Genomic DNA, 25,853 nt, shown 5'->3' with positions numbered 1-25,853 from the left:
GGGCTCATGACAAGCAGTGCAGGCTGACATCAGTCACCGTCACATCCTGCTGGGGCCAGGTGCTGATCCTTGGGCCCTGTTTAATCACTGCTACAGGTGAGGCCTAGAACAAGCTCTGAGCCTCATGAATAATTAAAATAAGTCTTCAATTCTACGTGGTAAAAACACAATGATCTTCATCTTTTTGTACAACTCCATCACGGAATGGTCTGCCTTGCCTTTCCTCGGGCATTGCTGCTCCTGGAAATCACAGAATCATCAAGGCCGGAGGAGAACTTCAAGTCCCAGCATCACCCAACCCCACCAGCATCACCCCAAACCCTGTCCCCAAGGGCCACATCCAGGCTCATCCTGAACAGTCCCAAAGACAGTGACTCCAAACCTCCCTGGGTGGATCATTCCAAGGCCTGACCACTCTGCCAGGGAAATTTCCATTTCCAATATCCAATCTGAACCTCCTCAGGTGCAACTTCAGGCCATTTCTGGTCATCCTCTCGCTCTGGACACGGCAGAAGAGACCGACTCCCACCTTGCCAAAACCTCCTTTCAGGGAGTTGTAGAAAACAATGAGGTCCCTCCTGAAACTTCTTTTCTCCAGACTGAAGAACCCCAGCACCCTCAGCTGCTGCTCCTAAGACTTGTTTTCCAGACCGTTCCCAGGACACGCTCCACCACTTTTTGTGGTGGTCCTTTTGCGACGTGAGAGGCCCAAAACTCCACACAGAACTCGAGGGGCAGAGAGTACTGAGATGTTTTATTCTAAAAATCACATTTTAGAGTCTCCTGGATTCACAAGTAATCCAGTACTGGGGGCTACACCAAGTTGTTTCTACCTGGAAGCAAAGTGGGGTAATAAAAAAATCAATCCATGTCTGTATTTATAGAGAATGAACTTCAAGTCCTGCATCCCTGAGAAGAACAGACAGACCACTGCTGTGGCCTCTCAGTGAACTCCCTAAAGATGTGAAAGTCTGCCTGAGGTCACAAATTGTACTTTTCTTGACGACTGCTGGCTTTTGCCTTCCTTTCACAGAAGGACAGACTCTCAAAGCTCCAAATAACCACTGATCCTGGACCATGGTTTCCAGTAAGGCTCTTGGCTGCCACTTTGGTCTAACAATGGTTTCTGTTCAGGTGCTGACTCATGTTTTGAAAGGTGGCATCTGTTTTTCACTCAGCATTATTGAAGGTAACTGTTGGAAACAGAAGCTATGCACACAAGTGAATGCAGCTGCCATATAATATTGTAACTTTATTTCTTTTTCACCTTAATTGTGGAATTAAAATGTTAGAAAGTTTCAGATGGAAATTTTGGGAAGAACAGCTGCAGCTCCCTGCCTTCCCGCTGGCAGGAAAATCCTGCCAATCCAAAGAATCCCAGAATCCCTGAGGTTGGAAAAGCTCTCCCAGCCCATGGAGTCCAAGCTATGCCCAGTCCCCACCTTGTCACCTAGCCTAGAGCTCTGAGTGTCACATCCAGGTGACACTTCCAGGGATGGGGACTTCAAACCCCCCTGGGCAGCCCCTGCCAAGGCCTGACCACTCTTTCCATGAAGAAATTCTTCCTGATGTCCAACCTGAACCTTTCCTGGTGCAGTTTGAGGCCATTTCCTCTTGTCCTCAGAGCAGAGCCTGACCCCCACCTGGCTCTTCCCTCCTGCCAGGGAGAGCCAGAAAGTCCCCCCTGAGCCTCCTTTTCTCCAGGAAAAACACCTGGAGCTCCCTCAGCTGCTCCTGAATTCTCATTTCCAGGTATTACAGCCGGAAAAAAACCCCACTGTTTGGACTTCCAGGTAGCTCACTTAGGGTCCACCACCTGCCTGTCCCTTTGGAGCACCTCCTGGAGAGTCCCTGAGCCTCCTGAGGAGGGAAGCAGTGTGTGGTGTCATGGGCTGGTGACCACAGGAAGGTCAGGACACCAAGGACTGATTGTCAGTGTATTGATATCCCTGGGTGTGAGACCAGGTAGTGAGACAAGAAGGGGGGTTTATGAAAAAATCAATGTCAAATTTGTTTTGGTAGGGTTTTACAAGGAGACCTTTTAAAACTCATATAAACCAGCACATCTTCAGAATCAATTCATACTCTGCCACATCCCTCCTGAGGTCTGCTCTCTGACAAAAATAAGATAGGTAAAAAATGTAAAGTTGACAAAGCAATTACAATAATGAATGTACTGTGTTTGGGAGCTGGCACCAAAGATGTGAAACCACGACAAAAAGGCCAAAAATAGAACATGTGGTATATTAAACAGACACATTTTAAATACTGTCCAATATAAGGTTTTAAAATAACCCCCAAATTATGGACTATTTCTATGCTAAATAAAGCACACAGGAATTAATAAGCATAAATATCTTCACGCTGTAAAAAGTGCTGTATAGATACAGTGATAAATACTGCCTGTAATACACAAATCAATGAGCATATATTTAAAATTCAACCTTACAGAGTCTGCTGACTCTAAATAAACTTCTGTTCAACAGTAACTTTATCTACTTAGCCAATTTCTGCCAGCTACTTCTCCTTTTTTTTTCCCAAGAAACTTCCAGCATCCTTCTAATAACTGAAATATCTACAGGATTTAACAACAAATAATTTCTGCCTTATAATTGCATCAACTCTATTTTCCAAAGTTTTCTTTTATCCAAGTCTTTAATCTGGAGAGGAAACGAGGATCAGAAAGTGTGATGCAAACCCAAAGTTAGAATTTAGACACATCCTATGCAAAATCAAGGAAAAAAGAAGTATCTGCCTGAAAGAATTGAATTGAAAACACCTGGATGATGGGAATTTATGACAGCTAATAGTTTTGAGATCTAGGTTAAGATACTTCCACATCTAGTTTATGTTGCAGATCAGCTGGTTAAAGATAAGCATGGATACTTTCTCTAGACTAAACAAAGAGAAGGGAAACTTTCAGAAGGAGATTTATCCAGTTTATCAAAGACATCTAGCTTCTTTCCCTAATGAAAGGAAACCCTTGATGACCCCAGAATAAGTATTTGTGACTCTATTCAAGGTGACTGAAGTCAGATTAATTAAATACCACTTAGAGTCTATGAATTACAGACCAAGAGCAGCAATTATTCTCTTCTTCCACACAGCAACCCCAGAGACTCCTGTGCGCACTAGTTAAATCACATAACATATTTTCCACTTAGTGGGTTTTAATAATAGCAAAAGAATGAAACAAATATAGAAGTTTACCAGTAAAATAAGCAAATCAAAAGGATCAGTAACTGTCTGCCTCAGATGTTGGTCAGTTTCTAATACTGATCATGTTTTCATGTAAATTGACTTGGGCTTTTGGCCAATTATAAGAACATTTCCCTCTTCTCCATCACTGCTTTGCACCTCTTCATCTACCACCTATTCCAATTCCAACTGTTTCACAGAAATATTTCCAGGTCAACATGAATCTTTGCTGGGCTTTCAGCTTTTGGATCTTTCTACAACCTTTGGAGAAGTCCAGAAATGTAGATCACATTTTTCAGACTCTTTCCAACACAGCTACCTGGGGCTGACTGTAGGGTTTGCACTATGAGATGATCCCTAATCATTGCCCCTGTTTCAGCACTGGGGTCTGCTTTGTGCTCTGGTTCCTCATCCAGATAATCCAGTTTATCATCTGGGATCTTTGCAGGAATATTCTCACTCCATTCATCTCATTCAACAGTTCTGGAATTTCTTCTCCTTCCAGTCCTCAGGCTTCTGGTCTTTCCAGACCTCAGTCAAAGGTGGGTTTGAGGGACAAATCACCTCTTAGCAGAATCCCACAGCTGAGCAACAGTTTCATCAACCAACATTTCAAAACTACTGTCAGGGTTAAAGACCACAGAATAAACTGGTTCTTCTTATCTGAAATCTAGGGTTTTAAATATATACCTGTATGCTTTGCAAGATTCTTGTCATATTTGCCAATCTTTGGGTACTAGTGCTACAAAGTGAGGTAAAGAGCTGAGAAAATACAGACCAGCAAAATCATTTGGGTGTCAATAATCAGTATGACATCCCCCGATCAGAAATACACATATTAAAGTCTATTTTGACTTGTTGATTAGGAAAGTGTAGTCATTATGGTTGTTGTTGCTGTTTGGGTTTTGCTGATCTGCTGGTGGGTCACTCAGTAATAGAAGCAAACACATTAAAGAGGATTTTCCTGCTGTTTCCAGCAAAGCAGGTCATTAATTTGTTCATCACTCTATGCTTCCTCCATAGAAAGCCTGGAGATTAATGGAAAGGAGTCATGTAAGTAGAAGTGCACTATAAAAGGATAATAAATGGAGACCATTCTCCTTTCTCAGTGATTTTCCTTTTCAGGACACAGTCAGTTGATTCTTGTCTTTCCTCCACTCATGTGGAACTCACTTAAGATGTGAAATAAGGTGACCTCACTCCCACTCTCTGATTTCCTGATAGTGAGAGCTAAAAGCAGAACTTGTTTGGGAGACTGTGCATAGAAAGTGTTCAGATGGGAAAGACAAACAGTCCTGCCAGTGGCCTAAAATGTCATACGACTTTTATTGGAGACTTTTAAATTATGAGACATCTTGGTGTCAATTTAATGTGCCTCTTTTCCTCCAAGGGCTGCATATTAACTCTAGCACTGCCTGGTTTCCCTTGTTGTATACAGTTTTTTACCAACTTTTCCAGCTTTAAACTGCCTCATAATAATATAATTGTGGTTGGAAGGTTCCTCTGGAGGTCACCCAGTGCAGCCCCCTTCCCAAAGCAAGTTTAATTGCATCAAGATGCTCAGGGACATGTCAAGTGAACTCTTGAAGATTTCCACATGTGGAGATTTCACAATCTGGGCCCCAGCTTCAATATTTGACCAGGATCCCATGGTAATATTTTCCTCCAGCTGATCAGAATTTCCCACATCAAAAATTCCCTGTCCTTGTGCATAGGCACTTTCTCATCATTTCCTGTATCAAGAAATCCGGATCCTTAACCTTCCTTCTCCTGCCCTCAGCACTCTCCTGCTTCTTTAGAAGCTTTTTACCTGTTCTGAGATCAAAGTTTCCCAGGCTGTGTATCACAGCCACCTTTTCCAGACACTTTCTGACATCTAAATTTTATTTAATCTAATCCCGTTGATTCTTCCTTAAGCATTGTACTGACCTGAATGCAACAAGAGGTTGGTGGTTGTTTTTAGGGAGTGGTTTTGGGTCTTTTTTCTTCAGAAAACCCCCAAATCTTTTCTGTTGCACTTGAAAAGCCCTGGCAGTGCACATGCACAGCCCAAGGCAGGAAGGGCTGGAGCAGCCTCCTGAGGAAGGGGTTAAGTTCAGCAGGAACTGAACCAGCCTAATTTCTGTGCTGGAATTCAAACAGTGTTCCCTGTGGGTGGCACCATGGGGGAAAATCCCCCTGCCGGGGTGGGACAGCAGTGACAGCACCTCCCTGAGACCCGGGCAGGAGGAGTGCCACGAGCATCCTGCCAGTACAATGGGAATCACCTCTCCTAGAAGGAATCTGGCCACCATGGGACCATTACAGGTGGCTAAGAAGCAGATCCTACTAAAAGCTGGACACGGATGCGCTATAAAGGGGGGAGAAACAAGAATGTAGGCTATGAGTTAGCACAAAGGATAATTTTTCTAACCTAAATTATGGCATATTCTGTGTCTAATATTTGAAGAATGGAGGATCCATGAAGTCCCATATTTCTGTATTTTTTTCCTACATTTTCAGAATAAAAAAGAGAAAGTTTTACCTTATTATGCCTGTAGAATACTATAGACACAACAATTAAACAGTGTGAAATTGGATCCTTGCTTGCCCTTTATCTTGGCCAGAGAATAGACTGCAGTGGAGAATCTTTTCCATTTTTCACACATTAATCATATTTGTGGTTTGAAACATCCCAGGCAAATACTGTCCTTAGGGCTCAAGATATTTAAAGAGGAAATGCTTTTTGTTCTATACAGAGGCAGCAGAAGTTTTAAAAGCTTCTGCCTTTGCAAAGCAAACTGAACAGTGCAAGAGGCAGCAAATCTTCATTTTATAATACGTCAGGGTTGTATAAGTGTTATGTTTGTAATAAAAATATGCAGAACGAGACCAACAGAGTTAATTATTTTTCCTGTTGGGGACCTAAACACCAAAGCAGTGTTCTTGTGTAAAGGACTGCTGTTAACCTGTCTAAAGTCTATTGCATGGACTTCTTCTCAGCAATAAAATACAGTCAGCAAAGAATGCAGCCTCCCCATAAATTTACCTTTACCTCTGTCCTTTTCTCTTTCTTCTCACTGATGCCTGAAAACTGAGTTTGCCTTTCTGCTTGAATAACCGACTTTTAGCAAAGTTATTTTGTAGCCAGGGCTGTGACTGATGGATGAAGTTTTTAGGGCTCCATACCTCCAGCTACAGCACTTGCTACTTATGGTGGCAGAGGAGATGATAAAGACACAGGTCTTTTATTTATTCTCCTCCTCACCCTAATTTAAGGCCTCTTCCTCTGTCAGCTACTTGTCTCTGCCAGCAGTGAATCAAACAAGAACTTCCCTGGATATATTAAGTGTATCTGCACAGCAGTGCTGGCATTTGAGCAGCTCTGCAGCAGGCTTGTTTCACTGCAAAGCAGCTCTGAATAAAACAGCTTTTTTAGCTCACAATCCATTTCAGAATAAAAGATAACAAAGCATTTTTGTTAGAAATAAAGCTGAGGGAGTGTGTCCTATATTAAATATGTCCTGAGGGCTTGCATTTGTTTAAAAATGTCCAACTTGGCTTCTGAGCCCCTGGTGTGATCCCTGCTTCACTCAGCACACAGGGCTGCTACAGAAGATCTCTGCAAGCCACAGCTCCTGCTGATCTGCAAAGCACTGGGACAGGGACCCGTAGATAGATAGATAGATGTTGAACACATTTATACATATATCTGTGTGTGCATATATATATTTCTATGTACCCACACCTGCATGAAGGTAACCACGGAATCAGGATCATGGAATCACAGAATGGTTTGGGCTGGAAGGGACATTAAAGATCATCTGTCCTGGGGGCAGGGACACCTTTCAGAGCTATCCATGTACACATCAGCAATTAATAAAAAGCACAAACACCTCCACGTGCCTCTACCTGAGGCTAAGGTAAGGTTCCATGATGGTTCATACATACCCCTGCATAATGCACACCACAAAAAGGCAGCAGTAAGATTCTGTTCAGGCCAAAAACAGCAAAAAAAAAAAAAAAAAAAAAAAAGCAACTGTTCTTGCCATTGTCCATCTCTCCAAAAGGTAACCACAAAATAGGAAGTTTTCTATGTGACAGACTCACATGGTACAGAAGAATATTTTTAGCTGAGGATGTTTATTTTCTTAGGGATGTAAATACAGGAAAAACGTTGCTAGCAAAGCCCCAAGAAGCAGCACTGCAGCTCTGTGCATGGAAAGTGTGTGGAGAAGGCAGCAGCACCATCTGGTGTTCTCTCCAAGCCTCCAGAGAAGTTCCTGATCCCCACTCAGAGTTGTCCTCTAAACTCTGACCTTTATAACCCACTGAGTGCCATAGATATGTATGAACTGTGATGGAAAATCTTCATTTAGAGGTGTGCTAAGGATGGTTTGGTTTGCTATAACTATGAAATTAATGGATTTAGGAGACAGTAATCCCAAAACATAAATCAGAATCACACAATGGTTTGGGTTGGAAGGGATCTAAAAGACCACCTTGTTCCAACCTCCTGCCTTGGGGACAGGGAAATTTCCACTGCCTGAAGCACTTTTGGAAGCTTCTGGAACAACATTTTCCTTGCCTATCAAACCAAGATTGCATTTTTTACCTTTGGTGGGAAATTCTGCTTAAAACTGAAATCCAGACCTTGGATACAACCTAAATCCAAACCTCAGATATAAAATAAATAAGTGTTCTTTTCAATCCACATGAAAATAAATATACATGGGTATTCAGAGAGAGCAATTGGCCCTTGTGTTTAAAGATTGCTGAATTTTATTGTGATTCAGACAGGAAGAAAGATAACCTGATACTCCATTCAAATTTCCTCCTGTCACTTTCTCAGCAAGTAAAAGCACATAGAGCTAGATTGGGCAAATATTCCAGGCATAAATAAGCCTATTCACAAGCAAATATGTTTGTTTGTAAGTCATTATGTTCCTTCACACATGAATACTCAAGGCAAAAAGGCAGGAACTTCGATGGAAACAGGGTGTAAATGAATACACGCCTCCAGCTGCAACAGGGCTTGAGCAGCTGGTCCTGGAAAATGTAACTTGTTACATTCTAAACTCACCAAACCTTGAAAAACACTCCATTTCAACTGTATATTTTGACATTATTTGTGAGCTAACGTTCTGCAATGGGTTTTAAACAAAAATTTGATAGGCTGGATCAACCAAACTCCACTCTCACTTCTCTCTGTAGCTCCAGGATCTCCCTTTGGCCTTGCTCAGGGAGCAAAGGGCAGGAGAGGAAGCAGCAGGGAGAAATCAAGGACTGGGATCTGCAAATGCTGTGTGTCAGGGCTGCACAGAGGGGCTGTGGCACTTACTGTGGGGTAGGGGTGGGAGCAGAACACGGTGTATTTCCGGATGATGCCGTTCAGCTTCAGGGGAGGCAGCCAGGACACAAAAACCGTGGAGGCCGAGGCAGCAGCTGCTTTAACTCCGGCAGGAGGACCTGGAACTGGAGAAGCAAAGTGTGTTAGAGTGGCCCAAGGCAGATATTCAATCATGCCAGTGTAACAGAGGAGTTCAGAGGGAAAGGGGAGTGTGCTGCTTTGGTGGCTGTGCCCCCAAGGACTGAGATGGACACTCGGTGTTAGGGAGCAGCCTCCACCCTGTCCATGCCAGGGAGAAGGTCTGGGGGGTGTGACCCCATCATTAAGAGGGGAGAAACTCTTCTTCAGAGGGTCTGAACCCTGCCACTGATGGTTAAACTTTTGTGAGGTATCCCCTCCAGCCTGCATAAAAGCATAGAATGAACCCAAGAATGGTTTGGGTTGGAAGGGAACTTAAATATCTTCCAAACCCCTGCCATGGGCAGAGACACCTTCCACTAGACCAGGCTCCCCAGAGCTCCATCCATCCTGGCCTTGGACACTTCCAGGGATGGGGCATCCACTGAGAAACCTGTGTCAGGGCCTCACCACCCTCACAGTAGAGATTTTCTTCTCTAGATCCAGCCTAAATTTCCCCTTTCAGTTTGAATCCAAATGCACACGTGAAAATATCTTGTCCGTGGTCACAGAAACTGCCAAACAACACTTCATAATAAATGGCCAGCTCTGAACACACAACCCATGCCAAAGTGTTATAAATAATGCACATGTGGACAGTTTAATGGACATCCAGAGCAGAGCTGTGAATTTAATGAAGTGGAGGGGAAACGAGCACTTTGCACTGCCTGATGTGACCCACGGCCAGCAAGTGCCACGATGTGTGAGCAGAAATCTGCCCTCACAGAATCCTTGTCCCTTCCCTCAGCAGCTCAGACCTCTCTCTGGCACTGCAGAATATCTATTTCTCTAATTACAGCAGCTATCTACATAATATATAATAATACAAAGTTATCTCAGAGAAATAGCTAAAAACCCCCAAACCTCCTGTCTAAAACCAGTGGAAAAAGCTTCAGCCTGGAAATGGTAAAATCTTGCTGTGTAATCTTAGCTACATCCCTTTTCAGCCCTGTATTTTGAGAAAAGTTTTGATTTCATGAGCATATGTTGTTTTTCAAACACACATTCCACTGTACAGTGCTCTCCAGCTTTGGAAACACTCTTTTACTAATGTGCAAAATTGCTAGATTTATTTTCCTGCATGCTGGAATATCACACTATGCACAAGCTTGTATCCAAACAAAACAAGGGCTACATTTAATATCAGAACAAATGGGTTGAAAATTTCCTGAAAAATAACATCTTGTGTCAAAATATTTGAAAATATATTTTAAAAACTGTGAAAATAAATAATTTGAAAGATATTTTAGCACTGTGTGGGGTCAATATTTATGTCAAATTATTAAAATAGATGTGTTGTATTGATAATTGCTACTAGGTTACTAAAGTCAAAATGAAACAATTTTCTGGACTTTGTTCTCTACAGAACTACTGCTTTGTGAGGAATCTAATATTTTTGTCTGCTTTCAAGTAAAACTACCAAAATGTTAAAATTTCTAGTGCAGTTACCATTGCAATGCTTGACCAGCTTTCTTTATTTTCACAGAAAAGAGTTTTTGTGCAGTAGAGGTACAAAATCCCTCGTTCTGATATTTGTAGATAAATTCTGAATCTTTGTTCTGCCTCAATTAAGCAAGCAGAAATTATACTGCTACAGAACTTTGCCCATAAAGAGAAGTCAGCCAGCCTGGGATATAAATTTGCTCATCTTTTGTGTAAAAACAATGTGAGGAGACCCTCAATTTTATATCTGCATAGGTGGTCCTGGAAAAATGTGAGAAAACTGACAGGCACCACTCAGTGCCACGTCTCTGGATGTGCATTTTCTATTTATAGTGTGCTGAGAGAGCTAATTAGGCTTCAAGTGAGAACGTCATGATGTTAATTGCATGCAAACCCAGCCCCTCACTGCAAAGGGGCTAATTCAGTTAGCAGCTCTATCCAATGCAGAGTAAATATTGATGCTTGACAGCATCCAACGTGTTATTTATACCCAGCTCATTAGAAATGCTATTTGCTCCTGCTGCTGAGGAGTGAAAGCTGGCTCTCCAGGGTAATTACCTAACCCACAGGAGGATTCCTTTATGGATAGCAATGTTTTCTGGAAATCACTGCAAATAGATGGATGAGGTTAATGCAATTTATTGTTAAATTAGGGTGTGATCTATAGGGACAGGTTCTGATGGTAATTGGTCATGGCTGTCGACTGTTGAGGGATTAACTCAGAATTCATCTGGCACTTTCCAGTCATTGGGCCTATGTGGGAAACATTCCTTGTCATTGCTGTGTTGCTGTCTGGTGTGAGACCGGCAGAATGAGGGGCCAGAAAGAAACTCAGGAAGCCGTTTAGTAACATTTTCAATCCAAGGACCCCTCCACCTCCACTGGGTTGGAGTCAGGCAACAGTTTTTGCAGTGTGGCCAAAATTATTCTGAATACTCATGTATTAATCCTCTTTTTGCTGTACTGCTGGGTTGTGCACGTGAAAGCTATGTGCCATTCCACTGTGTGTGTGGAAGTGTCTACATTTCCTTGCCAGGAATCCTGCAGAATCTCATCTGGTGCTCCTCTGACCCCCACTTTTCTCTGTCCAGAGGGTAAAGTCATTGGTCAAACCCATCTCCTGGACCTCATAACAGCTATCTCAGCATCAACTGAAGCATTTCTTATTAAACTGGGTTCCTTGGGCATCTGGAGAAGTTGTGGTTGGGTGTGGCATTCACATTCCCTGAACATGATTCCTTTACCCAGGGTTTTTCTCCTGGGAAGCTGAAAGGCAGCGAGAGGCCTCAGAGAAAAGAAAAACAATTCTTATCTCATTTGTTTCTCCTGTGTTTTGCTCATGTGGAATGTGTTTGGAGATTGTTTACCCACAGGTGATTGTTCCATTGGACTCTGGGGTGAGTTGTTTTCACTCTTTGGCCAATCAGGGCCAAGCTGTGTCAGGGCTCTGGAAAGAGTCACGAGTTTTCATTATCTTTTTAGCATTCAGTAAGTATCTTTTCTGTATTCTTTAGTATAGTTTAGTATTCTTTAATATAATATAGTATAATAAAGTAATAAATTAGCCTTCTGAGAACATGGAGTCAGATTCACCATTCTCTCCCCTCTTTGATGGACCTGCATTTACAATAGCTGGGCAATGTGGTGCCTGCCTGATCCTGGAGAGGAAAATCCTGAGCCCTGCCAAGCAAACTGAAGGTATTTTCCCTCATTGCCATTGCATCCCCAGCCTTTCAGGCTTCAGTCATTACAAGCCAGCAGTATCAGGAGACCTGAGCTGCCTTATTGAATTCTCCCTGGGCCTTTATTTGGCACACTGACTCCCTCAGCTCCCAGAAAGACAAACTGCATTTGCACAATGCCATAGATCCTTTTTTCCCCCCCCCATAGTCATAGGGGGTAAAACTATGGTGAGAAGCTGAGGACTGCTTCTAAACAACTTTGCAACCATCCAGGGAGCAGATGTGGCAAATTTAAGATCAAAGATGGCCTCATTCTCCAGCTAGCAAGGCTTTGAAAAACACGGAAATAGCATCCTGCTTTCATGTGGAGGAGAACACTTTGTATTCCTGACAGTGCAAGTGAAATGCTAAAGCAGAGCAGGCAATTATCCTGATACGACAGGGCTGGGAACCAGCATTTAGATGTGCCAGATAATGGGGAGGAGCTCCAGGAACTTTCTCATTCTCCTTTTCAAAAGCAGAGAGATTATCACCATTTTTCTTCACAGTACTGAGCAGCAGGGAGGCAAATGCACAGACTGTGGTGCATTTAAGAGTGATATCACAAATAAATCAGAAATCTGAGCCTTGTTCTGTAACAGGGTTTTAATTCTGCACGACACGGGACTATTCCATTGCTGACTGCACTTAGAAAAACCAAAATAAACTCAGCTCCTGGTTGCTGCCTGTTTGTTCATGTAGATATTCCACCTACAGTGCACATCTATGCCAGCCAAAACACATGCACACGTGAATTTACTCTGAACTGGCCTCATATTAAGCACACCATTTCTATCAAATCCTGCCAGCTTCCCAAGGGGAACATTTACTGTTCTGTGCCTTTTGCTTCTTAGTCACAAAGATAAAATTGGAGATCTTTACCACTAGAAAAAAAAGTGCATTAAGGGGTCATCAAGGGCAATTTTCCATCCCAGAGCCCAGTCACCCTCATCAGCTGAACAAAGCCAAGCAGAGCTCTGCTCCAAGGAGTACTGAACATGCAACTGGCAGGATTTCTGCTTAATCATTTTAGAAGAAATGGTGCTGTCTGTGCCTCTTCTCAATGGTCAGGAAGCTTGGTGTCCAGGGAGAGGAAGGAGAGGAGGGAAATCTCTTTGGATTCAGCAGAGTGGGGCTGGCAGAGGGATTTGGTATTATTTTCCCTTCCTTCCTGCTGCAGCTTTTGCCTGGCTTTGAAAGCCAGAGAGCTGGAAGCACAGCACTGCTGCAAAAATCCTCCTGTGTTACAGCCAGCCCAGATGCCACCTCTGACAGACAGACAGACACCCAGACCAAATTCCCAGCTGCAGGAAGCTTTCCTGGGATGGGGGCTCTGGGGTCTGTGTCCTGCCATGGTCTGCTCAAGGTCAGGGCACTGCTGCCAGCCAAGGTGCTGTGTCATGTTCCAGGCTTGCTCAGGCAGCAAATTCCTTGTTTCAGCTGTAGTTTGCTCACATTGCATTTGCAGCACAGGAGCAGAGAGGGAATTTGTGACACATGCTCCCTCTTGCTGCAAAACAGAGAAGCCTTTCAAACTGCATTTTGGTCACAGCAGGGAAAAGAACTGGAAGAGCTGCTTTAATTTTTAATGATTTATTAAATCAAGTCTCCAGGTGAAGAGGATGAGCAGCTTATTAGAAACCGTAAAGTGGAAAAGGTAAGGGACAAAACCAGAATGAATTTTTAAAAATTGGACATTTCTTCTTGGCTTATTTTTTCTACCAGGAGGAACTCCAAAAAGAGCAGCATTTTTTCTGAAGTCAGCTTTCAGGAACATGGGGGAGGGGGGAAAGCTAGATAAAACCCATAAATATGATCACATTGAAAGGAAAGCTCATTTCTTGAAAGCTCATTTCCTATTATTTGCTCGAGTTGTTCCCATTCCCTTTGCTGATCAGCAGCAGTGTCTGACCTCTGGTGTCTAAAATCAGTATCAAACATTACAAGAAATCAAAGTATCAAGGTATTCCATCTAGGATTCACTTTCTGCATTACCCTTAGAGATATCAAGCCTGCTGAAGAAATTTTGGGTTGATGTCTTTAGCTGAACACCGACAGAGAAGTCACAGGAGGGCCCAACTAGGTTTTCCAGCAGCAGTGGAAAATGCTGGAGCATTGATTTTACAAAGAAAAGTTTCCTCTCATGTAAAAAAAATGAAAAAAAAGAGAAAGGAATTAATGATCAGATATGGCCTCATAGCAATAATGATGTGAAGGGCTTGGCAGCCACTTAAAAATATCCCAGATTTCCAGATTTTATTAGAGGAGGGTGGAATATCTTGTGTCATAATTTTAGCCAGAGAAGGTCTGGGAGCAGAGATAGAAGGTTTCCAGTTCTAAGCTCTGTTAGGATTCCAATTAATTTATTTCACGTGCCAAGGAAGTGCTTAAACTCACTTCAGGGCAGAATCTTTTAAGTGCACTGGAATTAGTTGTACTGAATAATCCTCTACAGAACACTTTTCCTTAGAAAATAACAGTAGAAATGTCCCTTTTTCTGAGGAATGAGGCACCTGTTTGGTGCACAGAGTTTGGCGATGTGAATGCTCTTTTCCTCTTTAACTTCCACACCCTTCAGGATGTTTGGATCCAGGATTCTGGGTTTGGTATATGCTTAACTGCAGGTCTCTCTATATTCCACTCAAAACCTTTCCTGTCCTTAGTAGAAAGTTGTGAAGCTGAAGCTGGATATGAAATCATTGTATTTTCTGGAACATCTTTCCATTTAGCTTTCTGGACAAAAGATTTAATGAATGGAACCAGTGTGAGGCATCAGAAAACCTCTGGAAAGTTTCATCAGGCTCTCAGGGCGAGTTATTGCTGAGCTGCCAGGAGGAGTAAAGGTGAGAGATGAGCCTTTGCACAGCTGCCAAACACAGTCTGAGGCAATGTGCTCCCCTCATCAGGGCCTGTCTGATGCCAGGGATGGAGGCAGCAAAAGAGCCACCACCGAGAACTGGGATGAACAAATGAGGCTGGGCTAGGGGGAAGAAAGGAAGACAAAGACGATGGAGGAGATGATGGAGGAGATGGAGGAAGAGAAGGAGGAGAAGGAGATGATGGAGGAGAAGGAGGAGGAAAAGGAGGAGAAGAAAGAGGAGGAGGAGAAGGAGGAGGAAAAGGAGGAGAAGAAAGAGGAGAAGGAGGAGAAGGAGATGACAGAGGAGAAGAAGGAGAAGGAGGAAAAGGAGGAGAAGGAGGAGAAAGAGATGATGGAGGAGAAGGAGGAAAATGAGAAGGAGGAGAAGGAGATGATGGAGGAGAAGGAGATGATGGAGGAGAAGGAGGAGGAGAAGGAGGAGAAGAAAGAGGAGAAGGAGATGATGGAGGAGGAGATGATGGAGGAGAAGGAGGAGAAGGAGGAGGAGAAGAAATGTTTGAGGCTTCTGACATGAACCAGATGTCCCCAAGACCAGCCTGTCTCCAAGCTCCTGGAGCAGTGTGGGACATTACTCCTGGCTCCTGGTGGCTTAAATCCCACTCCAAAGGCTCAGGGCTGAGAGCCTTTGTGTTCAGAGAGAATTCAGGGAAGGTTTGCTATGCTGGGATCTACTTGACAAAAAGTAACTTGGAAATGCTGCATGTGTTTTGCTGTTCTCTTACATTTTAGATTTTACATTTTAGATCTTTTTTCATTGAAATAAATCCATCTACTTCCAAGCACTAAGTGTCCCAAGAGCATCTGAGTCAGGAGCTGGGTGCTCCAAAGTAACTGTTAAAGGACTTTAGGCTGATACCAGAATGTTCAGTGTTTGGGACACACAAGTCTGGAGCTCAGCAATTTTCATTTACTGCATCTCCTGGATACAGCTACAGCTGGGGCCAGGTGACCTTACAATGCATAGAAATTTTACAATGAATCAGTCCCTTAAAATCTAATTGGAAAAAAAATAACTTAATTCACATAATAACTAATTAATAAATAATTACTAAAATAATAACATAATTCACTTAATAACTTTATTCACATAATTTTTATTGGAAAAAAAAAGCACTGAATTCATCAAGTCAGTTAATTTACTGAACCTGCCCTCTTGTCACTTTTGTAAATCTTATTACAAATAAAAAAATGGGCATGTATATTCATATATTCACAAGCGACCAATAAAGTGGATGAACAAGAAATGAAAATCTATTGACTAATTTCCTTGAAAACATATTGTATAACTCACAGGAGAATTTACAAATTAAACATTATTCAAGTAACCTTATTGAGAAGGCGGTGGGCATTTTTATCTGTACCATAAAAAGTCTTGATCCAGTTTTTCAAAAGCATTTGGGGGATCAAAAAATACATTTGTACATCTCATAGTATTTTCAAAGCATTAAAAAAAGGTTAGGGACAAAACCTCCCCTGAATTTGGAATTTTAGTGCTCCAGAAATAGATTAGTGCATGGCATCCTACTGAGGCAACCTGAAGTGATTATAATAGGTACAGTTACAATAAAGTGATTATGGAATCTCATGTGTCAGTGTCTGCGTATGATTAAAAGTTTCTTAAACTTTCAGCATTAGGAATTGAATTTTACAGGCTTTGGTCTAGGAACAATGGTAAGACATTTTGTTCTTTTGTTCTTTATTTTGCTTTTGAGGGAAGAGATATTTGGAGGATATATATATATATATATATGTGTATATATATATGTGTATATATATGTATGTATGTATACTGAAAAAAGCATTCTTAGTGGGATCTAAGTAATATAAGATAGTTCCAGAACAGTCTCTCCTCCTTTTCCCATTTTCATAGAATCCCAGAATGGTTTGGGTTGGAAGGGACCTTAAAAATCCAGCTCCATCCCCTGCCATGGTAGGGACACCTTCCACTGTGCCAGGCTGCTCCAAGCCCCAATGTCCAACCTGGCCTTGGGCACTGCCAGGGATCCAGGGGCAGCCACAGCTGCTCTGGCAATTCCAGCCCAGCCCCTGCCCACCCTGCCAGGGAGCAATTCCTCATTGCCAAGATCCCATCCAGCCCTGCCCTCTGGCACTGGCAGCCATTCCCTGTGTGCTGTCCCTGCATCCCCTGGAAATTGTCTCTCTCCAGGTTTCCTGGGGCTCCTGCAGGCCCTGCAAGGCCACCCTGAGCTCAGCCCAAAGCTTCTCCTGTGCAGCTGAACAATGCCAGCTGTGCCAGCCTTTGCTGCCAGCAGAGCTGCTCCAGCCCTCTGCTCATCCTGGAGCCTCCTCTGGGCTCTCTGCAGCAGCTCCAGCTCCTCCCTGGGCTGGGCCACCCCAGGGCTGAGCTTTCATTCTCTGCATGCCTGTGTACAATATTTGCCTGTGACAAACACTTCCTGGCAGTGGCAATGGAAGATGCTTTCACTCCTTACCATCCTCCTTAGTGCGGGTGAAAATCTGCTCGCTCCTCACTCCATCCCCAGCTCGGGTGAAAGCCAGCACCTGGATGCTGTAGTTGGTGTATTTTTCCAGGCCATCCAGCTCCAGGGATGGCTGGGTAGTAGTGACATTCTTTATCTCTCCCAGCTCTATAAAATAAAATGAAATAAAATGGAAGTGGAGTTATTGCCAAGTTCACTCTTCTTCCAGGTGTTGAAACCTGCTGTGGAAATCTTGGGTGTCCCAGACAAGGAACGCTTCATTATTACAGAACAGCAATGAACTGTAATGAATTGCAATTATTTCATTGATGTCCTCACCTCTTACCACTTGAAGCAGACCCATTTTTCATTTTCAAACTATTTTTTTGTTGCAATTAAAAAAAAAAAAGATGAAGAGAATTGAAGAAATTCTACAAGTAATGAGGTTTTTCATAAAGAACAGATAACAAGAAGAGATTATTGTGAAACATCTCCTAAAGAAAAAAAAAATGAGAACATTGGTTATCTTCGTAAAGATTTTCTGGTTATGAGAAAGACCATGTCTCATAAGGAAAATGAAGAAAATGTCCCCTTTACTTTAAAATGTGCAGCAAGTGCTGCTGCAAAGCACTTGATAGCAGCAATAGTGGCTAACAATAGATTTAAACACAGTAAAATCAGATTTACTTGCAGAAAGATGATGCACTTCATATTAATCTCTTTTTTTTTTTTTTTTTTTTTTGCAGCAAGCTAAGAAGTACAACCCATATGGCAAAAGAAAAAAAAAAAAAACTTAAAACATATTTAGGGCAGCAAATGAAGTTGAATAAATCAAGAAAATCCAGTTTTAAGCATGGCATGAACATCATCTTTTTTCATCATGTTGTGAGACATCCCATAGGAGCTTAGATGTGATAATATCCACAGAGGATCTCATCCAAAACTACAGGCGTCACTGTAAACATTTAATTTTATGCCCTACATGTTTACATTTTTTCTGTATGCTTCTTATACATTTTTAATCTTTATTTTAAAGGAATTGGTGGTTGATTTCCAAATATTTTTGAGGCTACCATTACCAGCAGGGACAATGGGCCTCTGAGTCACATTTCCACTCTAAATTCCCCTTTCCACACTAACAGAGGCCAGGATTTGCACAACTGCAGGTTACAGTGAGCTGTGGCTCTGCTGGATGAAAGCAAAAGAAGGGGAGGCAGTTGTGAAAAATCCACAGGGCAAGTAGGAATAAAGTCATGTGCATCTCAAACCTACTAATTTGTTTAATTTACAAGAAAGGGCCATATGGGGAATTATCATCACGCAATAAATTGCAGATTAGCAAAGCACCACAATTCTCCTTTGATCCTCTCACTCACTCTCTGCTCTGGAGCCTATTTCCCCAGGAATTATGCTAAGTACACAAAAACACAACAGAAAAAGCTGGCACGGAAATAACAAGCTTTTCCCAGAGACATTTCCTTCTCTTGCCCTCAGCCAAAAAAAATCTTCCTTCTTTTTACCTCAGGAGAGGAAATGCATCCTATGAAAAAATAAATGATTACATATCAAGTAGGCAAAGAGGTAACCAACCAAATTATGGTGAAAATCAGGTTTGGGCTGTTTTTTTCTAGATCCATGTCACCATTCTTTAAAAAAACTCAACATTCTGCACTCTGTGCCTGAGGTGAAATTTGCTCAGGTCGTGTTGGGTACCACGGGGGGCCTGGGGAGTTTTGCAAACCCATGGTGGGAGCTTTTCCTGAGGTTCCTCCAGGCAGCTTTGCTGCTCTGTTCAGCCTCTAGGAGAACCTGCTCCCTCACAGATAGACAAGGTTTTCTCTAAACCAAAAAGAAAAGGGAGTAAAATGCCTTCACACCAGAGAGAAAATGATATAAAGGTCACATGCAGCTTTTTACTTGGTAATTGGTCGGTGTTTCTCACCTCCATCCAAGAGGTTGGCCCAGTAGATAACCCTGAATCCCTGCAGGATCCCATTCAGGGTTTCCTTCGCCAGCGTTGACCAGGAAATGGAGATGGTTTCTGGGGACGTGGCAGTGGCTTGCACATTCCCTGGAGGGCAACTGGGCACTGGAATAAGATATTCACCATTTTAACACAATGAAAACAACTCAATATTCATCTTTTAGCTACCCTTTGTTTTCCTCTCCAGCCTATCACACAATATTTAATTACCATTACACATTTTAACAATGCAAATCCTTCATTCTTGCTACAATCCACATGTTTCTGCAAGTGCAGCTGTTTTCCCTGGAATGACTTTTGATGTACTGTTTCCCTACTTGCTGACTTGTCTTTTAATAAACTTTTTGTTGCTTCTTTTGAAATATAAGTGTGTTCTGGCACTGCAATGTGTAGAACATTCTGTAAGCAATTTAAATATAATTTTTTTAAAGTTTGCAGCCAAATTTGCAACTTGTGGACAATTCTGATGTTTCTTTAATTTGGTGGAGGGAGAAAAAAGTGGGCACATCTTTAAAAAACATAGGAAAAAATGGTCATAATATATTTTTGCTGATACTTAAAAAAGGTGGAAAAAAATCAAACAAATCTAAGGCATTTTCTGCTGGCCATTTAGTGTCAAAGTAATACAGCAGTATTAGTAACTGGCATTGCTTTTAAAGCTCATGGCATATTTGATTCTAAGATGGATCCAAAATTGAGTGACAACCAAAAAATTTCCAAGAAAAGCACGCTGGATTCTGAAGGAAAAAAAAATTTATTATAATATAAAATATCTGCCCGTGTGAGCATGCTGCCTTCTGAGGTCTTGCAGCAAGCTAAGCCTAGAAACACTTAGAGTAAAAAAAAAAGCTATCAGACTTTCATGAATAGCCTGCCTCAAAATCTGTGGCTCTTGAGGATTTTAGATGTGTGACATTCCATTTTGTCCATGTAGAAGTCAGATTCTGTGAAATCAGTGTCCAAGCTGGCACTGATTTCAGGACACTGATGTTGATTTATAGTAGGTGAAAATCTGACTTGTATGGCCTTTAGGATTATTATTTGCTGTTATACTCCTCTAAAATACTGAACTCTTTGTTTTGGATATGGGATCATTCTCTTTTTCCACTAGAGGACTCCCTCTCATTGTTTGAGAAGTACTTTTTATGCAGTTTGAAAAAAACCCAAAAACCTATATTATTCTTTGGATTAGACAGGGTGAATTTTGCCTGAAACAGCAATGATTTTTCTGTCATGGGATATCCTTGAAAAAACACACATCTCTCTTAAGATTTACAAGACCGTGCAGTACAAGAGCTCTGGTTACACAGCAGATTCATTTGAAAACAGTAGTAATCCAACAAAAAAAATACAATGTTGCTCCACCTTTCAGAGTTACACTTCTCAAAACTATGATGAGATCACTCTGGAGCAACGATGAGATCACAACAGTTGCAAATATGTGAACACCAGAGCATTTGGCTTCTTTTGGTCTCTGTCAACATCATTCACAGCAGATTTATGACATTAGTAGAGTTATTTTTATTTACCTGGTAAAATAAATTCACTCTTGCAATGAAAATCAGACAAGCCCATTGAGCAGGCACCTTTCTACCTAAAGACTGGTATTTTATCATCCCTACTTTCATCATCACTAATCGAACAAGAAATGCAAGATAAAAAGACATAAAATAAGAACAACATTGATAACATGTCCCATGAGAGTTGCTTGCCAAGGACCCACCGTCCTCGAGAGTTGTGGTGATGATTTCCTGAGAAGAAGGTCCAATCCCAGCCCGGTTACAGGCCTGTACCACCATGCCATACTGGGTGAATTTCTTCAGGTTATTCAGGGTATAAACCTCACTGTCCCCGGTGGTGTCGATGCTGATGATGTTGAACTGGAAATTTCCCCCCGCGCTGTACTCCCGATAACCTATCTGGTACCCACGGATGATTCCATTCTGCAAGTGCTTCTTTGGAGCCTGAACAGAAAATGGAAAGTCACGCATTAAGTGCACACGTCCAAAGTCAAGTTGTTTCCCCTAAAATTATCAAAAAAAAAAAAAAAAGTTTTGCTTTTATCTTTTTTTCCTACCGAACGCAAGTCAATTTGTTGGCAACAATTCAGAAATACTTCCTGCACGTGAAACAGCAACTTTTTTCAATCCTATACATTTCAGGTGTGTCTTTTTCAAATCTGTGCTGAAGCACCTTCAAATAGTTCATGAACAGAAAAATCCAATACGGAGACACTTTTGAGTGTGAATTTATGATGTTTTGTTCTCTTTTCACGTGAATCAATCCAAGCTGATTTGATAAGGGTACATTTGCATTCCAGGCCACCTTTCAGCACTAATTGTTTTTGCCAGCAGCCCCCACCATTCACTGAACCTTTAGGAAGGAATTTATAGATCTGTGCAAGGCAGTCACAGGAGTTTATTCAGTCCCATGCATTAGGAAAATTTTATGCTGCGCTTTGAAATATGCTTCTGTTCATTCAGTGTGTAGTGTGGAAAGATGATTAGATAATGAGTGCTGAAGGCAACAATAATTTGGAAAGCAGGGATTTGCATACTGAATAGCTGCAGTATATCTGGCATTCAGGACTATGGACAGCACAAAATGGTTGGCCATAATTATGTGCCACATTACTCAGTGCAAGATTCCCTGCTCCTGACTAGTGGAAATCATTTGTGTGCTCTGCAATATAAAATGTGATCTAGTGCAAAGCAGAGATTTTCAGCTCAGGGAAAAAGCCTGTCACTGACAACAATACCCACAAAAATTATATTTAAATAGTATTGGACTGATTTCCATATATGGAAATGTTCCAGCCTGATTTTTTTTATCTATACAAGGCATAATTATTATATATATTTTAAATATATATATTTTAGTATATATATATTTTTTTTTGTATACATCTAAAGGCAAAGTTTGTAATCCAGGAGCAAAAAATCTCTTTGCAATCCTCCAAACCTGTTTCAAACCCCCAACAGATGCCCTCAGGCTCATCTGTCCCACTGGCCCACAAAAAAGGTCTTTGTGATGCAGTTTATCAGCAACAGGTGGGACTGGCAGAGGCAGCAACTTCTATTGCTTCTATATCCCATTAAGTCTCCTGAGGAACAGATTCTCAAGAAAAACACTCATTTCTGCCACAGGACCTGCTTGTTTAGGAAGTTTATAGTGCACTGGAGATGATAAAACCAGAGTGAGATTTGCCTTTCATCCACTACCATCAAAACCATGGCTCTGCAAAAGCCAGTCCCCTCTCAAATTTAAAATGTGAATCACTTATTGATTGAACAATCTCTTCAGATGTTTCTTTTGCTCCCTCTTGCCTGAGAAACAGACACAGAACTTGGAGTGATGATATAATTTCAATTCCCATTGTATTACTCTGATCAGATGTAGCTGACCCAATCAGCAGATTCAGATCTTGAGATCCTTGTAAGCCACTCAGCAGGGATAAGGATTGTGTTTTGGGAATCTGAGAGTATAACCGTTTCCTGTTTAAATATTTCTCTGGGTTCTTTGGTCAAAAACTCCCCAACTGCTTCAGAAACATACCTGTCATTTTATTATCAGAGCCCTTTGTAAGTGTGTTACCTATCCCAGCCAATTCCATGGCTTTGTGATCTTTAAATGCTTGCAGAAGGAGGTACCTTTAATCTGGAGGTGGAAGCTAAGGTCAGATTCTTGTCCTTGTTTGAGTTCAGATAAAGTCAAAAAATCACCAAATGGTTTGGGCTGGAAGGGACCTCGAAGCCCATCCAGTGCCACCCCTGCCATGGCAGGGACACCTCCCAGTGTCCAGGCTGCTCCAAGCCCCAGTGTCCAATCTGGCCTTGGGCACTGCCAGGGATCCAGGGGCAGCCCCAGCTGCTCTGGCAATTCCATCCCAGCCCCTGCCCACCCTGCCAGGGAGCAATTCCTCATTCCCAAGATCCCATCCAGCCCTGCCCTCTGGCACTGGCAGCCATTCCCTGTGTGCTGTCCCTGCATCCCCTGGAAATTGTCTCTCTCCAGGTTTCCTGGGGCTCCTGCAGGCCCTGCAAGGCCACCCTGAGCTCAGCCCAAAGCTTCTCCTGTGCAGCTGAACAATGCCAGCTGTGCCAGCCTTTGCTGCCAGCAGAGCTGCTCCATCCCTCTGCTCATCCTGAATGACAATTTGACTTCCACACAAACAGGCTGAACAAAGCAGCCACAGCATCCTCTTCGCTGGGAATTCTACAGTTATACTTTCTCACTTTGAATTGGAATAAAATTACAAACTTTGAAATTTTCATCTTCTTCATAATTGTTTTAAGTCAAGGGATTTTTTTCTTTAAATAAAATATTAACATTTTACTTTTTTTTTTTCCCCCACTTGGAAACATTATACAATATAAAACGAACTCCAAGTCACTTCAGGACAAAACATTGAAATGTTCTGCTTCACAACAATCCAATGCTCCTTGTTACTATGACCTGAAAACTTCATTCTGAGTTGACTTTTTGCATACATGACTCATTTGATACATAGACATATTCTGTAGAAAATTGAATGAAACAACTTAGTGTTCTTGGGGAAAAATATTGTGAACCTTGTCAGTAGCCACAGAACACTATGAAAAATAAGTTCCAGTCCATATATGTTCTGTTTTCCTCACAGAATTCAATATTTTAAAACAGGGTATCAGTTTCTAAAGTATGACGTTCTATAGTTTTGCATGTGTGTAAATAGGAATAAAGAGGAAAAGGAGTATTCCCCATGTCTAAGTTAAAAGAGTTCATTTACCTAATACAAAGTACTACATGAGAAAATGAATATTTTCATGCTCTTTCCTAAATGAGTATTTCTCTTTAATTCCCATTATCTCTGCACCAGTTTGAACTACCAAAAAGTGGTGAGTTTTATTTATCAGCTCAGTCTGAAACCCAAAGTCTTGTGTGGACACAGAGATATTGGATTAAACAAATCACAGACCAACACAACTTTGCTTAACTGGGGTTTTCTAAGAGTGGACTAAGACAAAACTTTAAATGAAGATTTACAGCTGCAGCCAGCTGCAGAAATGAGATTTAATACAGGATGAAAGATAATCAATGTGGTATTCCCTGCTCCTTTTGCTGTTATTGACACTGTGTTTTAATAAAGTTTGCCAGCTTTAAATATAGCCCTAGTTTTCACCACAATCCTGTTTGTTCAATGTCATCATAGCCTTTCATGGCTAAAGCTCCCCATGCCCCCAAAATAAAAACTACCAAGGTCAGGTTCTTTTCTTGTTTTTTGGCTTCCATGACAATGTAGGATTGATCTCCTCTTTATTCTTAATTACATTTTATTAGACATTCAATGAGTGCCTTCTGCACAGCACTGCACCTGCCCAAAGTTAGGATTCACCATGGAACCAAACTGGATTATGTCTGTGGGACCATCTTAAAGTTCCTTTTTGAGTCATGAACCAAAACTGCCATGACCTGGAGAAAACTGCAATAAGTCAAGGGAAGTAACGTGGCTCGCTCCTGGTTTGGGACTTCTTAGTAAGGAAGAGAAGATTTTTCAATCAGCTTAGAAACTGTCATTCAGGAAATAACTACCTTAATAAAGGTAGGACTGCATATGCTCTAACCCTGCCCAGTGACTTCCAAATTGTGGAAGTCCATCTCTCCCTTCAGCTCATGAGACCAGGCTAATGAAGGATGTATTCAATACATAACTCATTTCTGTGAATATCTTGTTATATTAGATACTGAACTTGGACAAGAATTCTCAAGTCAAATTCCAAACATGATCTTGAGAACACAACCCCAGCACCTCATTTGATATCCTTCAATATCAGACTACACCCAGAGCCCAGGACACACTCAGTTGTACTTGAAGTGTCCTTGAAGTACAAATTGAATTTTATTTTAGGCAGTTATCGAAATGTAGGGGTGAGAATTCTGTTTGTCCTGTAGCTGCCTGTTCATATCTGCATCTATAAAATTTAATGGCAGAATTTCAGAAACGGCAGCTATGAATTCCAGCAATGGGCCAGTGGTGCCCTTCTTCTCTTGCTGCTTTTAAAAACATCCCCCAACATGAACTTTCTGAAAAAGCAAACAAAGCCTTTCAATCTGCCTACCCATAAATCCATAAAAACAAATTCAGGCGTAGTAGCTTGAAGATTATGGTTGACTTGATCAGACAGTCACAGTTCTGAAGTGGTTTAAAAAAGAAAAACACTATTAAGAATTTATTTCAGTTGTTGAGAATCACTGTAAACCCATGCATGGCTTCAAAAACTACTTCCTTTGCTCTACTGACTGTGTGTTGGATTTAAATCCATGTCTTCTCTAAGTTCATTGCTGTGTTTCACTCCGGGTAAATCTGTGACCACACAGCTTTTGGTTCTGGAAACCATTTGGTGAAAAGCAACACTGGTATAAATTTAAGATATGGATTCAGAAGAGGTTCTGAACCTGCCTTTTAACTAACTGGCTTAAACCTACAATATATTCATTATTGTGCAATAAATAACCAATCACCCATAGTTATTTGGTTAATAAGCAGAACCATACTGCTCCTGACTTTTTGAATAATCCATATAATAGGACAAAAGCCACATCACCCACATTTGCAGGAGTAATTAACATCCATACGGAAATTAATCATTATTATTATCATGCCACTTCAGCTCTTAACATTACATATTTAAGAACTGTAAAT

The 25,853-nt window shown here is 41.6% G+C and overlaps 1 protein-coding gene across 2 annotated transcripts in view; it reads right to left on the bottom strand.

The window, feature by feature from the left end:
• Positions 1 to 25,853, bottom strand: part of DSCAM (DS cell adhesion molecule) — a 179,649-nt gene that overhangs the window by 69,254 nt on the left and 84,542 nt on the right. For both annotated transcript variants that reach the window (XM_038138300.1, XM_038138309.1), the window contains 4 exons: positions 20,898 to 21,138; positions 19,133 to 19,279; positions 17,203 to 17,358; positions 8,519 to 8,652 (listed from right to left, as the gene is read on the bottom strand). In XM_038138300.1, the coding sequence (XP_037994228.1) occupies positions 8,519 to 8,652; positions 17,203 to 17,358; positions 19,133 to 19,279; positions 20,898 to 21,138 (678 nt within the window). The remainder of the gene's footprint in view (positions 1 to 8,518; positions 8,653 to 17,202; positions 17,359 to 19,132; positions 19,280 to 20,897; positions 21,139 to 25,853) is intronic.

The sequence above is a fragment of the Motacilla alba genome, chromosome 1, assembly GCF_015832195.1.
Source record: "Motacilla alba alba isolate MOTALB_02 chromosome 1, Motacilla_alba_V1.0_pri, whole genome shotgun sequence".
Taxonomy (NCBI): Eukaryota; Metazoa; Chordata; class Aves; order Passeriformes; family Motacillidae; genus Motacilla; species Motacilla alba.
This window is presented reverse-complemented; position numbering and strand designations above follow the sequence as displayed.